Source organism: Tamandua tetradactyla, chromosome 5 (genome assembly GCF_023851605.1).
Source record: "Tamandua tetradactyla isolate mTamTet1 chromosome 5, mTamTet1.pri, whole genome shotgun sequence".
In the NCBI taxonomy this organism is placed as follows: domain Eukaryota; kingdom Metazoa; phylum Chordata; class Mammalia; order Pilosa; family Myrmecophagidae; genus Tamandua; species Tamandua tetradactyla.
The window spans coordinates 98,615,606-98,628,702 of NC_135331.1; the positions used below are offsets into that span (position 1 = coordinate 98,615,606).

The 13,097-nt window shown below is 47.1% G+C and overlaps 1 protein-coding gene across 3 annotated transcripts; it reads right to left on the reverse strand.

Moving 5' to 3' along the window:
* Positions 1-7,343: 7,343 nt before the first annotated feature.
* TREM2 (triggering receptor expressed on myeloid cells 2) lies at positions 7,344-12,724 on the reverse strand. Of its 3 annotated transcripts, XM_077161753.1 has the most exons (6): positions 12,453-12,724; positions 10,589-10,939; positions 8,732-8,770; positions 8,495-8,585; positions 7,669-7,862; positions 7,344-7,567 (listed from the first exon to the last, which is right to left on the reverse strand). In XM_077161753.1, exons 1-6 carry the CDS (start codon positions 12,598-12,600, stop codon positions 7,545-7,547), a joined length of 846 nt encoding a protein of 281 aa, XP_077017868.1. In that variant the 5' UTR covers positions 12,601-12,724; the 3' UTR covers positions 7,344-7,544. The 3 variants fall into 3 exon arrangements, with proteins under 3 accessions (XP_077017868.1, XP_077017869.1, XP_077017870.1); XM_077161754.1 differs by lacking the exon at positions 8,732-8,770 and having other exon boundaries at positions 12,453-12,723; XM_077161755.1 differs by lacking the exon at positions 12,453-12,724 and having other exon boundaries at positions 10,589-10,951.
* Positions 12,725-13,097: the final 373 nt, after the last annotated feature.

Consider the following 13,097-nt stretch of genomic DNA (forward strand, 5'->3'; position numbering starts at 1 on the left):
GGCAGGCCCCTATAGGAGAATCACAACACAGATCCTTAGGATTTTGGAGCAAAGCCTTACTATCTGATGCAGCTAACTACTCTCCTTTTGAGAAACACCTTTTGGCCTGCTACTGGGCCTTAGTAGAGACTGAACGCTTAACCATGGGCCACCAAGTCACCGTGAGACCTGCATTGCCTATCATGAGCTGGGTGTTGTCTTACCCACGAAGTCATAAAGTTGGGCATGTGCAGAAGTACTGTATTGTAAAATTGAAATGGTATATATAAGATAGGGCCAGAGCAGTAAGTTACATAAAGAAGTGACCCAATTGCCCATGGTCTCCACTCCTGCCACATTACCTTCTCTTTCCCAGACCAGAGCTATGGCCTCTTGGGGAGTTCCTTACAGTGAATTGACTGAGGAAGAGAAAACTTGGGCCTGGTTTATAGATGGCTCAGCACAATATGCAGGTACCACCCAAAAGTGGACAGCTACACCACTACAATCCCTTTCAGGGGTGTCCTTGAAGGATAGTGGTGAGGGGAAATCCTTCCAGTGGCAGAACTTCGAGCAGTGTACCTAGTTGTTCATTTTGCTTGGAGGAAAACTGGCCAGAGGTGCATTTGTATACTGACTCATGGGCTGCTGATAATGGTTTGGCTGGATGGTCAGGGACTTGGAAAGACCATAAATGGAAAATTGGTGACAAAGAGGTCTGGGGAAGAAGTATGTGGATAGACCTTTCTGAGTGGGCTAAAAACATGAATATATTTGTGTCCCATGTGAATGCACACCAGAGGGTCACTTCAGTAGAGGAAGTTTTCAATAATCAAGTGGATAAGATGACCCATTCTGTGGATACCAGTCAGCCTCTTTCCCCAGCGACTCCTGTCATTGCCCAATGGGTTATGCACGGGCAATATGCATGCATATTAGTCATGGTGGTAGGGGTGGAGGTTATGCATGAGCTCAGCAACATGGACTTCCACTCACCAAGGCTGACTTGGCTACAGCCACTGCTGAGTGCCCAACCTGCCTGTAGCAGAGACCCACACTCAGCCCCCGATATGGCACCATTCCCCGAGGTGACCAGCCAGCTACATGGTGGCAGGTTGATTACATTGGACCACTCCCTTCATGGAAGGGGCAGCGATTTGTTCTAACTGGAATAGACACATACTCTGGATATGGGTTTGCTTTCCCTGCACGCAATGCTTCTGCCAAAACTACTATCCATGGGCTTATAGAATGCCTTATCCATCGTCATGGTATTCCACACAGCATTGCTTCTGATCAAGAAACACACTTCACAGCAAATGAAGTGCAGGAATGGGCACATGCTCATGGAATTCTCTGGTCTTACCATGTTCCCCATCATCCAGAAGCAGCTGGATTGATAAAACGGTGGAATGGCCTTTTGAAAACTCAATTACAATGCCAACTAGGTGGCAATACCTTGAAGGGCTGGGGTAATGTTCTCCAGGAAGCTGTGTATGCTCTGAATAAGAGTCCGCTGTATGGTGCTATTTCTCCCATAGCCAGGATCCATGGGTCCAGGAACCAAGGGGTGGAAATGGGAGTGGCACCACTCACTATTACCCCTAGTGATCCACTAGGAATATTTTTGCTTCCTGTCCCTATGACCCTGAGCTCTGCTGGTCTATAGGTTTTAGTTCCAAAAGGGGGAGTGCTTTCACCAGGAGAAACAACAATGATTCCATTGAAGTGCAATCTAAGACTGCCACCTGGTCACTTTGGGCTACTCATGCCCCTGGATGAACAAGCCAAGAAGGGGATTACATTATTGGCTGGGGTGATTGACCCTGACTATTAGGGGGAAATAGACTGCAACTACACAATGGAGGTAAAGAGTTTTCTTGGAATATAGGAGATCCCCTAGGGAATCTTTTAGTGCTACCATGCCCTGTGATTAAAAGCAATGGAAAACTGCAACAACCCAATCTAGGCAGGACTACCAATAGCTGTGAAACTTTAGGAATAAAGGTTTGGGTCACACACCCCCCCCCGCCCCCAGGCAAAGAACCACAGCCAGCTGAAGTGCTTGCTGAGGGTAAAGGGGACACGGAATGGGTAGTGAAAGAAGGTAGTGATAAATATGAACTACAACCACATGATCAGTTACAGAAATGTGGACTGTAATGCTCTTTTGTTCATGTTATACTATTTAAGTTGTAAGATATCAAGTTTAAGAATGAATATTACCCAAGAACTTGCACCCTATTCTGGAGAGATTTAATGTGTTTCCAATTATATACAGGACAGTTGAGTATTGTTAGGCGAAAGGAAAAAATGTGTGTTTTATTGTTTTTATTTAGAAATTAGGTATGGTTTAAGGTGATATGTATAGATGCCAACTTGACAAGGGGTGGACTCTCAAGGTCAGGTTCATGTGTCAACTTGGCCAAGTGGTGGTAGCTGTTTGTCTGGTTGGATGTCTGGTTGGACAAGTGCTGACCTGTCTGTTGTGATGAGAACATTTCATAGAATTAAATCTGATCTCGTCAGTTGCATCCACAGCTGATTCCATTTGTAATCAGCCAAGGGGCTTGTCTTCTGCAATGAGTGATGCTTAAATCTAATCACTGGAAACATTTTAAGGAGGATTCAGAAGAGACAGGTTCTCTTTCTGCTTTGGCTGGTGAGCCTCTCCTGTGGAGTTCGTCCAGACCCTCCATCGGAATCGTCAGCTTCACAGCCTGCCCTGTGCATTTTGGACTCTGCATTCCCATGGTTACATGAGACACTTTTATAAATTTTATATTTGCAAGTGTTTCCTGTTGATTCTGTTTCTCTAGAGAACCCTAACTAATACAATTGGTGAGTTTAGTCCATTAACAAAGTTATTACTGTAAAGGCATTACCATCTTATCCTTTAGTTTTATTTGTCATATCTGTATTCTTTTCCTTTTTCCTTTTTTTATCCTTTAAGTTACCCTTACTGGTACTCTTCAATTCTGTGCTCTCCTCCAGTCCTCCCTCTCCTGTCTTTTATTTTCAGCTGACAGAACTCCCTTTAGTATTTTTTGTAGGGCCAGTCCTTTGTTAACAAATTCTCTCAGCCTTTGTCTGTCTGTAAAAATTTTAATCTCTCCCTCACGTTTTTTTGTTTGTTTGTTTGTTTTTGGTTTTTTTTTTTTTTTTTTTTTTTTTTTTAAAGGAAAGACAGAGAGAAGGAAGGAAGGATAGAAGGAAGGAAGGGAGGAAGAAAGGGAAACATCTTTTTAAACATTTTCTTGTTTTATTGTATTTTGTTTCTCCGTTTTTGTTACATGGGCTGGGGCCGGGAATCGAACCGAGGTCCTCCGGCATAGCAGGCAAGCACTTTGCCCGCTGAGCCACCGCGGCCCGCCTGTTTTTGGTTTTTTTGAATGGGCAGGCACTGGGAATCAAACAAACCCAGTTCTCTACCTGTGAGCCACCATGGCCCACCCACTCCCTCATTTTTTTTTTTTTTAAGCATAACAACATACAAATACGAACATTCTTACCATATGATCATTCCGTTCTTGGTATATAATCAGTAACTCACAATATCATCACTTAGTTGTATATTCATCACCACAATCACCTCTCAGAGCAGCTCTCCCTCACTTTTGAAAGACAACTTGGCTGGATAAAGAATTCTGGCTGGAAGTCTTTGTCTTTCAGGATCTTAAATATATCATAGCACTGGTCTTCTTGCCTGCATGGTGCCTGTTGAGTAATCTAAACTCAGTCTTATACGGTTTCCCTTGTATGTGATGAGTCCCTTTTCTCTTGTCACTTTCATGACTCTCTCCTGCTGTTCAACATTTGAAGGACTGATTAGTATGTGTCTTGGAGTAGGCCTATTTGGATTTATTCTATTAGGGATTCACTGGGATTCTTTGATTTGCATATTTATGTCCTTTATAAGGTTTGGGAAGTTTTCCCCCATTATCTCCTTAACTAATCACTCTAGAACTTTACTCTTCCCTTCTCCTTCTGGGACACCAATATTCTTATATTTGTGGATTTTGTGTTGTCCATCATTTTCCTGATATCCAATTCAAATTTTTCCATCTTTTTTTGCTATTTGTTCTTTTGTGCATTCAAATCAATTGTCCTGTCCTCTAGTTCACTTATTCTTTCTTCTGCCTCTTCAAATCTGTGATTGTGTGTCTAGTATATTTTTTAACTTCTTCTACAGTATCTTTCATCTGTGATATCCATTATTTTTCTACTTATTCTTTCAAATTCTTCTTTATGCTTTTTTCTAGTGTCTTCTTGATATCCTTTATGTCATTAGCCAACCCACTGAATTTATTTATGGAAGTTGTATGAACATCTTTGATTAGTTGTTCTGAAGTGTTTGTCTCCTCTGGAGTTTTAATTTGGTCATTTGGTTGGGCCATATCTGTTTTCATCTTCATAAGCTTTGTGATTTTTTTATGGTTTCAAGGCATTTGAGTATCTTGACAGAGTTATTTTGAAATTGAATTCCCTCAGTTGTCTAAGGTTTTGTATTTTCTTGGGTTTGCATTGAAGGTTTCTTGGCTGGAAGTCTTGTACTTGGCTCATCAGTAATTCTAAGCCAAACCAAGGCCTGGATGTCATGCAGGGGATGCAACTCTACTTGAGGATCTGTTTGAAGCCAGACAGATAGGCAGTTTGCCAGACTGTACTTTCCTCTTCTTCCCAGCAGATGGCATTCTTTGGCGTCCTCTCCCCACCATACCCACCTCTCCCTGACTGTGGCAGCCTGATGAGCTGAATGGAGACCTGGTGCAATTCCAGCCAGGTCCACTGGTCCTGGTCCATGCTGAAAGTTGCCGACCCTGGGGCTAGTGGATAGGTAGCATGCATCTCAGTGGCGATTCCACTTGAGGGCCAAATTGGATTTGTGGTTCCCAGGCTCCTATTTGGAATTACCTTGGCCTGTGGGACTGGGCAAGTCAGCTGCCCCCATCCACAGACAGCTTGAAAATGCCTGCTAGCCAGGGCACAGTATGTGGCACAGGAATGGGGTGTGATATGGGGTGCAGAGGCAGTACAAAGTGGGGCACAGAGTGCAGCACAGGGGCAGGGGTGCATGGGTGGGGCATGGTGTGGGGATGCGAGTAAGTGAGGTACAGGGTAGGCGTGGCATGGCATGGGGGTACAGGGTGGAGAGTGTGGGATACAGGGGGTGGCACATGTGGGCATGGTGTACAACATGCATGGGCCCCAGGGTACAGGGTATGGCATGGCTTGCTTCCTCATCCCCACCTCCCTGTCTGTGTACTCCTAGAGCTCTGGGCCTCTGTATGGAAAGAGGAACAGCAGGCTCTATGCACTAGCTGGATGGTCTCTATGAGCAGGGAAAACACATTTACTGGCTTCCATGTTCCCTGAGGGAGCCCCAGGCTGTGGGGCTGAGGAGGCTGATATCCCAGTCTGGGTGTGGCTTCTTGTCCCTGGTGGAGTCCCAGTGGAACCCACTCATCCTGTTCTCTGTGTCCTGATTCCTCAGCTTTTTCATCCAGAACCTCTCTATATAGTGTGAAAGATCCTCTCAGGTCATTTGCACCCTGGAACTGCTATCCTGGTCATTTTTCTATCAATTCTCTAGTTGCTCCTTGGAGCAGGGGTGAACTCAGCCTGTCCTATTCTCCCATCCTCCCAGAAGTCCCAGAGTTGGAATTTGAAACCAAATTACTATTCTTCTTCAGTCCACTATGCTCCACAGAGAGTCCAAGACAGGGAAAAGAATGGTGGTTTGAATCCAGAGGTGGATGTCTCCAATGTGGCAGAGTAGAATAGAGGAAAGGCCACAGTCCCAAGGTGGGGAAAACTGGATTCTGGGCTCATGCCTCTGGGTGCTTCCCATGCCCATTTCATTATTGTTTGTGCCCACAATGGTGGCAGGAGTAGGTAGAAAGAACTCAATTCAGGTCCCAGCTCAGTCTTGGTACCTAGACTATGTGTCAGCATTGTGGGAAAGAGGTGACAGCCCCTGAGACACCATGAGGAAATTTCACATGCTGCTAAGTCAAGGAAGACAAAGAAAAGCAGTTGGACCTGAGTTTAGGGGCTCTACAAGTGGCCATTGGAGCAGCCTGAGTTGGGGAAAGTGGATAAGGCAGGCTGGAATATGGCTGGGACCGGAAGAGGAAGGGGTTGATGTGAGGCTGGAGCATGGGGGCTGCATTGGGGGCTCCTTTCCAAGGATTCAAAACCCAGGTGCCCAAGCCCAGGTTGAGTGGCAAAGCAGCTACAAGAGACCATGGCCAGTGGGGCTCCTGGACATCCAGTGCATAGAGCCTAAAGTGTGGCTGGTTCTTTTTCTCCTCATCCCTGCAATTCACCCTCAGAGAGGTCTCAGCCCAATTTCCCTCTCACTTTTGGCCAGGGTGGTGGGTGTATATTGGAGTGATGAAGCCCATGAGATGCCCTGACTGTCTCTTCAGCCCTACACTCTTCCTGCTGATAAGCTCCTGAATCACTCCCTTGCCTCCTTCAAGTGTCTCTCAAAAGGCCCCTTCTGACCATCCCATCTGTGCTCCCAATACTCCTATGCCTGCTTTCTTTTTTCTTTAGTTTGGTTTTGTTTTAAGCCTGCTTTATTTTAATTTTTTCCTTAGCACCTTTTATCTTCAAACATATGAATGGATTTACCTACTTATTGTGTTTACTGTCTGTCACACCACCACCCCCTCTTTGCCCACTACATCATGAGCTCTTATGGGCAGAAATCTTTGCCTGTTTTATTCACTGCTGTATCTCTATGTCTAGAATAGTACTGGCCCATAATAGAAGCTCAAATTATTTATTGACTAAGTGAATAAGTAACTGAGCAAGATAGAGCTAGAGGGAAGGATGCCTTGAATGTCAAGTACAGTAAGGAGTTTGGACCAGGAGTTCCCATTCTGGTGTACTACACTCTGATTTGAGCCCTTGTCATTTCTTTGGAGGGGAAGTGGCATGACAAAAGCAAAGTTTTAGGGAGATGAATAGCTGAGTCATCTGGAAATTAGATAGACTTGGCTGAGGGGGAGGCAGGAATGGGGTGACCTAGAGCAGGAGGGCAGCAAAAGTCCAAGGAAGGGTGAAGGACAGGAGAAAGCAGGAAGAATAGAGAGGAAGTCTTGATGCTAGAGAAATTCCAGAGGAGAAGAAGGCAGGACTTGGTAATTACATCTAGGGAAGGGAAGAGAAAGAAGAAAAATTCAACTTCCTAGTTTGGAGTCTTTGAGAAAGGGGGGACTTGGTATCTTAAGACCCTAGACCCAAGGAGTGAGACCTTTTTCTCATCCTAGGTGATCCTCCAAGCCCTGTAGAAGGAGACAAGGCCCATCCAGTGAAGTGTGAAAGTCTTAGATTTATTTGTGAGAATTTTTAATGTCCAATCCCTGGAAGTTGACGTATACCCTTCCCACCTCCCATCACCCACAAGTCCCTGCTCTCAGGGTCCAGGGGAAACAGGGTGCAGGCAGAGTGGCTTCTTGCCAGAGCAGGTATCTTGGTGGCTGAGGAGGTGAAGTATAGCCTGGAGCAATTCCTGGCTTGACTTCTCCTGGGCCTCTCCTCCCCTCTGGGGTCCTCTAATCGTGGGTCTCTCTCAACCCTGAAACAGAACAAGTACTCGCAAGGCCTTCTCAGCACCCTTCCCTTGTCCTTTGTCCCTGCCCAGTCCATCCCCCAGCCACTCGTGCTGCCCAAGCTCACCTGTCAAGGTTTGGAGCTGGTGCCCTGGGTCACAGCCACAGTCAAGCCCACGAGCGAGGGGTGCCTCCAGCTTCTGTCCATGCCAGGTCATGGCCCAGAGGACGCTGGCTGCTAGAAGCTTGCTGAGAAAGATGCAAGCCAAGAGGAAAAAGATGGAAGTGGGAGAGAAGGGGATTTCCTCTTCAGAGATGCTCCTTGAAGACAAAAAGAGGGCATATGAGAGGGCTTCAGGTGATGCACAGACCCAAGTGCACCCTCAAAGAGAGGAATGGAAAGAAACCAGGAGCTCCTAGTGGCTCTGAATCTCTGATATGGGGCTTTGTGGGGCTCAGAGGATGCCTGACATCAGGAGACCTAAGTTCTAGACATGGATCTGCCACTACCTGCTGAGTGCACTTAAATATATAACATTTCCCACTCTGGGGTATGTGTGTGTGTACATGCACACTTAATGGTTGTATTAAATATTTAAACATCAGTGCATAGATATGGACCAATCAGACCAATTCTGATCCTACCCAAGAAGCAACACTCTGGGTCCCATATTTGTGTGCTACTAACATGTTCATTATTGCTGAATTGTGGTGATGTCTGGGGCTGCCAGAGAGTAGCAGAAGGAGTCCATTCAGGAGTCTTAGAGCACAACTATTCACAAACCATTATGGAAATATTTCATTATTTTAAGAACTGGCACAGTCATATCAGCATGCTCTGGCTGATTGTAGGGATATTTAGACAAGACCCTTTCATCCTCTAATTGGCATGGGACTTGTAGTTCTGGGACCCCCACCCACCCAGAGGTCTTAGTAAAGACCCATCACAGTACCTGGAGATGCTGTGCTCCACTTGGGGCTCCTCAAACTTCTCAGACTCCTTGGAGGCCCAGAGATCTCCAGCATCTTGGAGATCAAGGGGATCTGTTGGAGATAGAATCTGTTAACTTCTAGCCCCCTCCTCATCAAGGCTGCCTGCTGTAGGGGGGAAGAACCGTTGCAGGTGGGGCCAGGTTCAGGGGTCTGGTCCTTGCAGATCAAGTCATTTAACCTTTCCGAGCAGTCCTCACCTATGGGGGGGTGTGCCAGTTTGAAAGGATTCATGTACCCTAGGGGAAAAAAAAGCCATGTTTAATCCAATCTTGTAGGAGCAAACTTTTCTTTTAATTCCTATTCATTAATGTTGGTTGGATTCTTTTGATTAGATTATTTCCACAGAGATGTGACTCACCCATTTGTAGGTATTAACCTTGAGTAGAGGGAGATGTGACTCCACCCATTCCAGGTGGGTCTTGATTAGCTTACTAGAATCCTTTAAAAGAGGAAGGATTTTGTAGAGAGCAACATGAGAGAGGCACGAGAACCACGAGAGCCCATGCAGCCAGAGACCTTTGGAGGTGAAGAAGGAAACGCCCCTAGGGGAGCTTCATGAAACAAGAACCCTGGAGAGAAAGCTAGCAGACATCTCTATGTTCACCAGTGCCTTTCCAGTTGAGAGAGAAAACTTGAACTTCATCGGCCTTTCTTGAGTGAAGGTAACCTCTTGTTAGTGCCTTAATTTGGACATTTCTATAGCCTTACTTTAATATAGGATGTTTTCATGGCCTTAGAACTATACATTTGCAACTTAATAAATTCCCTCTTTTAAAAGCTGTTCCATTTCTGGTGTTTTCGTATTCCAGCAGCTAGCAAACTGGAACAGGAGGCTATTAGGAGCACCTTCTAATAACAGTATTGCCAAATTCAGCAAGAGAATCTCTATATAGTGCCTAGAGCCTCATAGGAGCTCAATAGCCACAAACCCCATCCTCCCAATGCAGACCCTTTGTGAAGATCAAATGGAGTGAATGTATTTCAAAGTCCCAAGTCAACTGTTGACCTGTCTACATAAGCTGTGGATGATGAGGATGATTTTCCTGCTCCCCTCCTGGAAGTTGGCTAAGCCTTAGACCCTGAAAAGGCCAAAGATTCCTGCCCCCTCCCCCACACGCACTTTCTAGAAAAGCTTGAAGGTGAGGCTTTGTGGGGGGTGGAGGGCAGGCCCTCCTACCTTCCCCAAGCTAGGTGAGTACTATCCTTGACCCTCACTTCCCTGATGAGCAACGATGTTGGGAGCAGGAGCTGGGAGAGGGGAGAGTCGGAAAGGGACAGATAATTGCAGCTGTGTTCTCCTTTGGGATGCAGTTGTGTTCTGGAGACACAGGCAGAGCTCTCCTGGAAGGTGTTCCTGATGCAAAGCTCAGGGGTGGAAAAGAGCCACCCTGTCCAGGCACCCGTTCAGGCACGGGACATTACTGACTCTGAACACCTTTAACTCTGTTATGTGTGCCTCATGGGAACCCTGTTGTGTCAGCAGGACAGACACCGTCATCTCCATTTAAAGTTGAAGAAACGGAAGCCTGGAGAAGTGAAGCAACTTGTCCAATGTTACAAGCAAGTGTGCCTTTCTAGGGTTGTATTTTGGGGGGGGTATGCTGGGGTGGGGGGGTGAGGACCAAGTTGGTACTTAATTTATGTTGGTAGGTTTGTTGGTTGGTTGGATGTAGAAATAAATTAATCTTCTTCTATTACTTACAGACTGACTATAGTATTCTCATATTAACCCCATGTCAAATGGATAAAATTGTTTGAGGAAGCAAAGCAAGGCCATGGCTAGCTTATACAGTGCCTTGTGCAAACTAGAGAAAGGCACCATTCTTGCAAGCAATGCAGTCCAGGACCAGGGAGCACAGCCTAACAAGACCATCCCCCCTGTGCCATAAGCAGCCTGCTCAGCCAACCATGGTGGCCCTGAGGTTGGGGAAGCAAAGTCTACGCTGTAGGTTTCTCAGGTTTCCCGACAGTCAGAGAATGGTCCTGCCCACAAATGTCAAAGACATGAATCATGGCCCAGGGTGAGCCAGAGATTTGGTCAGTTGCCCACTCACCAGCCAGCACCTCCACCACAACCTTCCTGAGAGTGTCAGCCTTGTTGCCATGGAGACTCTGGCACTGGTAGAGGCCAGCGTCGTGGACTTGAAGGCTCCTCAGCATGATGGTAAGTGTGCCACCCAGGGCATCATCCATGATGACTGTGCTCCCATTCTGCCTCTTCAGGAAGGACAGCAACCACGAGCGATGGGTGCTGACTACCTGCTGGCATGGGCCTGTCTCATCCTGCTGGCGGCACCAGGACTTTCTCCTCCTCCAGTGCTTCGTGGAGTCATAGGGGCAGGAGACCTGCAGGGTCTGTCCCTCCATGCCCTGGAATACTGTGGTATTATAGGCTCGGGACATTTCTGGAGAGGAGAAATTCATTTACATCTTCACTCATTAACCAAATAATTATTGAACAATTACCATGCACAGTGAACCAAACCCACAAAAATTCTGCTTTTAAGTTTTATGTTCTTGTTCAAGTTGGGAGAAGGTGACACAGCCCAGGCTTGAACACAGAAAAATTGGGAATGAGGAAACTGAGTACTAGACCTGGCTTTATCAATATTGGATTTGCTATGCATCTTTGGAGAAGTCCCTGACCATCTCTGGGCCTATTTGCAGAGACACTTGGTCTTGAGGTCCCCACCGGTTTTATTCTGTACATTTTCTCCCTATCATTTGGGGCTAAGACTTCCTGGCTCCTCTCTCACCTCAAGAGAGCACAGCCAGTGGTCCCTTCAGGCCCAGGGCTGGCTCCCCAGAAGGCTAGGCTGGGTGGCCTCTACCTGACCCTGACTATACTTACTCTGCAACTGCCCACGCATTCTCCATTGTCCTGACATTTAGGTTCCAGCTTCCCTATTTCTGTGGCTTTGTTCCCCTTTCAGGAGGGACTTGTCTCATAGCTATTTTGGGGAGGACATGAGGCTGCTATTTTGGGGACTCTCCTTGGTGTGACTTAGAGCACCAACCGTTGCCAGTGCAGGGGCTACAGGAGAATTGTTCAGAGCCCTGTGCCTCAATTTCCCAAGCTTGGTCTTCCTCCCTTCACCCATCTCTCAACTATATGGTAACTGAAACTTGAAAGATGGTGTGTGGGGAGCTAATGGCCTGCTTTGTGGAATCAGAGAGACTTGACGGTCAGTGCACCTCTCTGTATGCCACCCCATCCATCCTTCTTCCTCCAAGCAGGACAGCATACCCTGCATCCCCCTTTCCACCTCCAGCTAAGAAGCTGCAGGAGCAAGACTCCATTGGGTGCTCTTCTGCTGCCCAGATTTGCCCGTTGCTCTGGAGGAGCAATGCGAAGAAGTAGTTGGGTTCAAGAATTTGGGTGTTAATCACTCCATCACAATGACAGAAGTCTTCAGCCTGGTTACTTCCCATCAAGGGCTGAGGGCAATAAGGACAAGAGGACCTTTAGAGTGTAGGAGGGGGCTCCCCAAAGACACAGATAGCCAGTCTCAGGTTCCATTCCTCCTTCTTCCCCTCCCACCTGGCCACTTCTCTGGCTTAGCCCTATGCTTAAGCAGTGTGCAATTTTAAGGGCTCTTACCAGAGTCCCCCAAAACTTTCTCCCACTGCAATAATGCCTGAGATGCCACCATCAGAGTGCCATCCCTGTAGATGCAGCCCTCCATCCCTTGCACCTCTGTGTGCATAAAGAGTCTGACAGCGGGTTTTGATCCTGAGAAGGAGGGAGAACGTGAAGTATAGGGAGCAGAGGGACAAGAGAGGCGGGCGGGACAGGAAGCTCGGGTATGCTGGGGATTCCCACCTCCTTCATAGTTCAAATGCATCCCTCTCCTTACTACCTTATCAGCTCAAGGAAGGGGAGGCAACGAAGGCATCAGATGAGGGAGGGGCTCCTACCTGTGACACAGAGCAGGACTAGCAGCAGGAGAGGCTCCATGCCACTCTTCTCTGGTGGAGGGTCGACGCAAGGTGCCTTGTGCAAGATCTTGTTTTTCCCTTCAATTGCTGAAAGGAGAGGATCAGGCGCATCAGGCACTGCCCACATGAGCTGGGCTCCTGGGGATTGAGCAATGCTTAAGACTGGGGTATAGTTGCATGATTCAGTGGGGGAGTGCAGACTAGGGAGGAGGGGAGAGGAGGAGCCAGCCACAGCAGCCCCAGCCAAAGGAGGCCAGAGGAACCCAGATCTCTGATAGGCCACTGTACCCTCCTGCCAGTGCCAGCCACTTGGGCATACCGAGGCCCGTGATGTCCTTGCTGAGCCTAGTCCAGGGATCATCCTCCTCACATCATGTTCAAACCCTGCTCCAGCTGCTGTGCCATCCTCTAGTTCCAGCCTTGCAAGGGATCCTGGAAAATGGACTGTTCAAGACAGAATATTCTCTCCTGCCTGGAATTTCCTGCCAGAGGTGAGCTTCCTTTGAAGAGTTGGATGTCTCCTATGATTATACACTTACACTGGTGTTATTTTGTGCATGTACATGCACACACACACACACACACACACATACACATATCCTGGAACTCCCAACCATCCTATAG

What these genes read in the sequence shown, in the direction of transcription:
- TREM2 (XM_077161753.1), bottom strand. Translation starts at nt 12,600, where the DNA reads ATGTGGGCAGTGCCTGATGCGCCTGATCCTCTCCTTTCAGCAATTGAA. An exon ending in GTGGAGCACAGCATCTCCAG is followed by an intron (nt 7,863 to 8,494) that starts GTACTGTGATGG and finishes TTTGTCTTCAAG; the next exon opens with GAGCATCTCTGAAGAGGAAA. An exon ending in CCAGCTCCAAACCTTGACAG is followed by an intron (nt 7,568 to 7,668) that starts GTGAGCTTGGGC and finishes GTTCTGTTTCAG; the next exon opens with GGTTGAGAGAGACCCACGAT.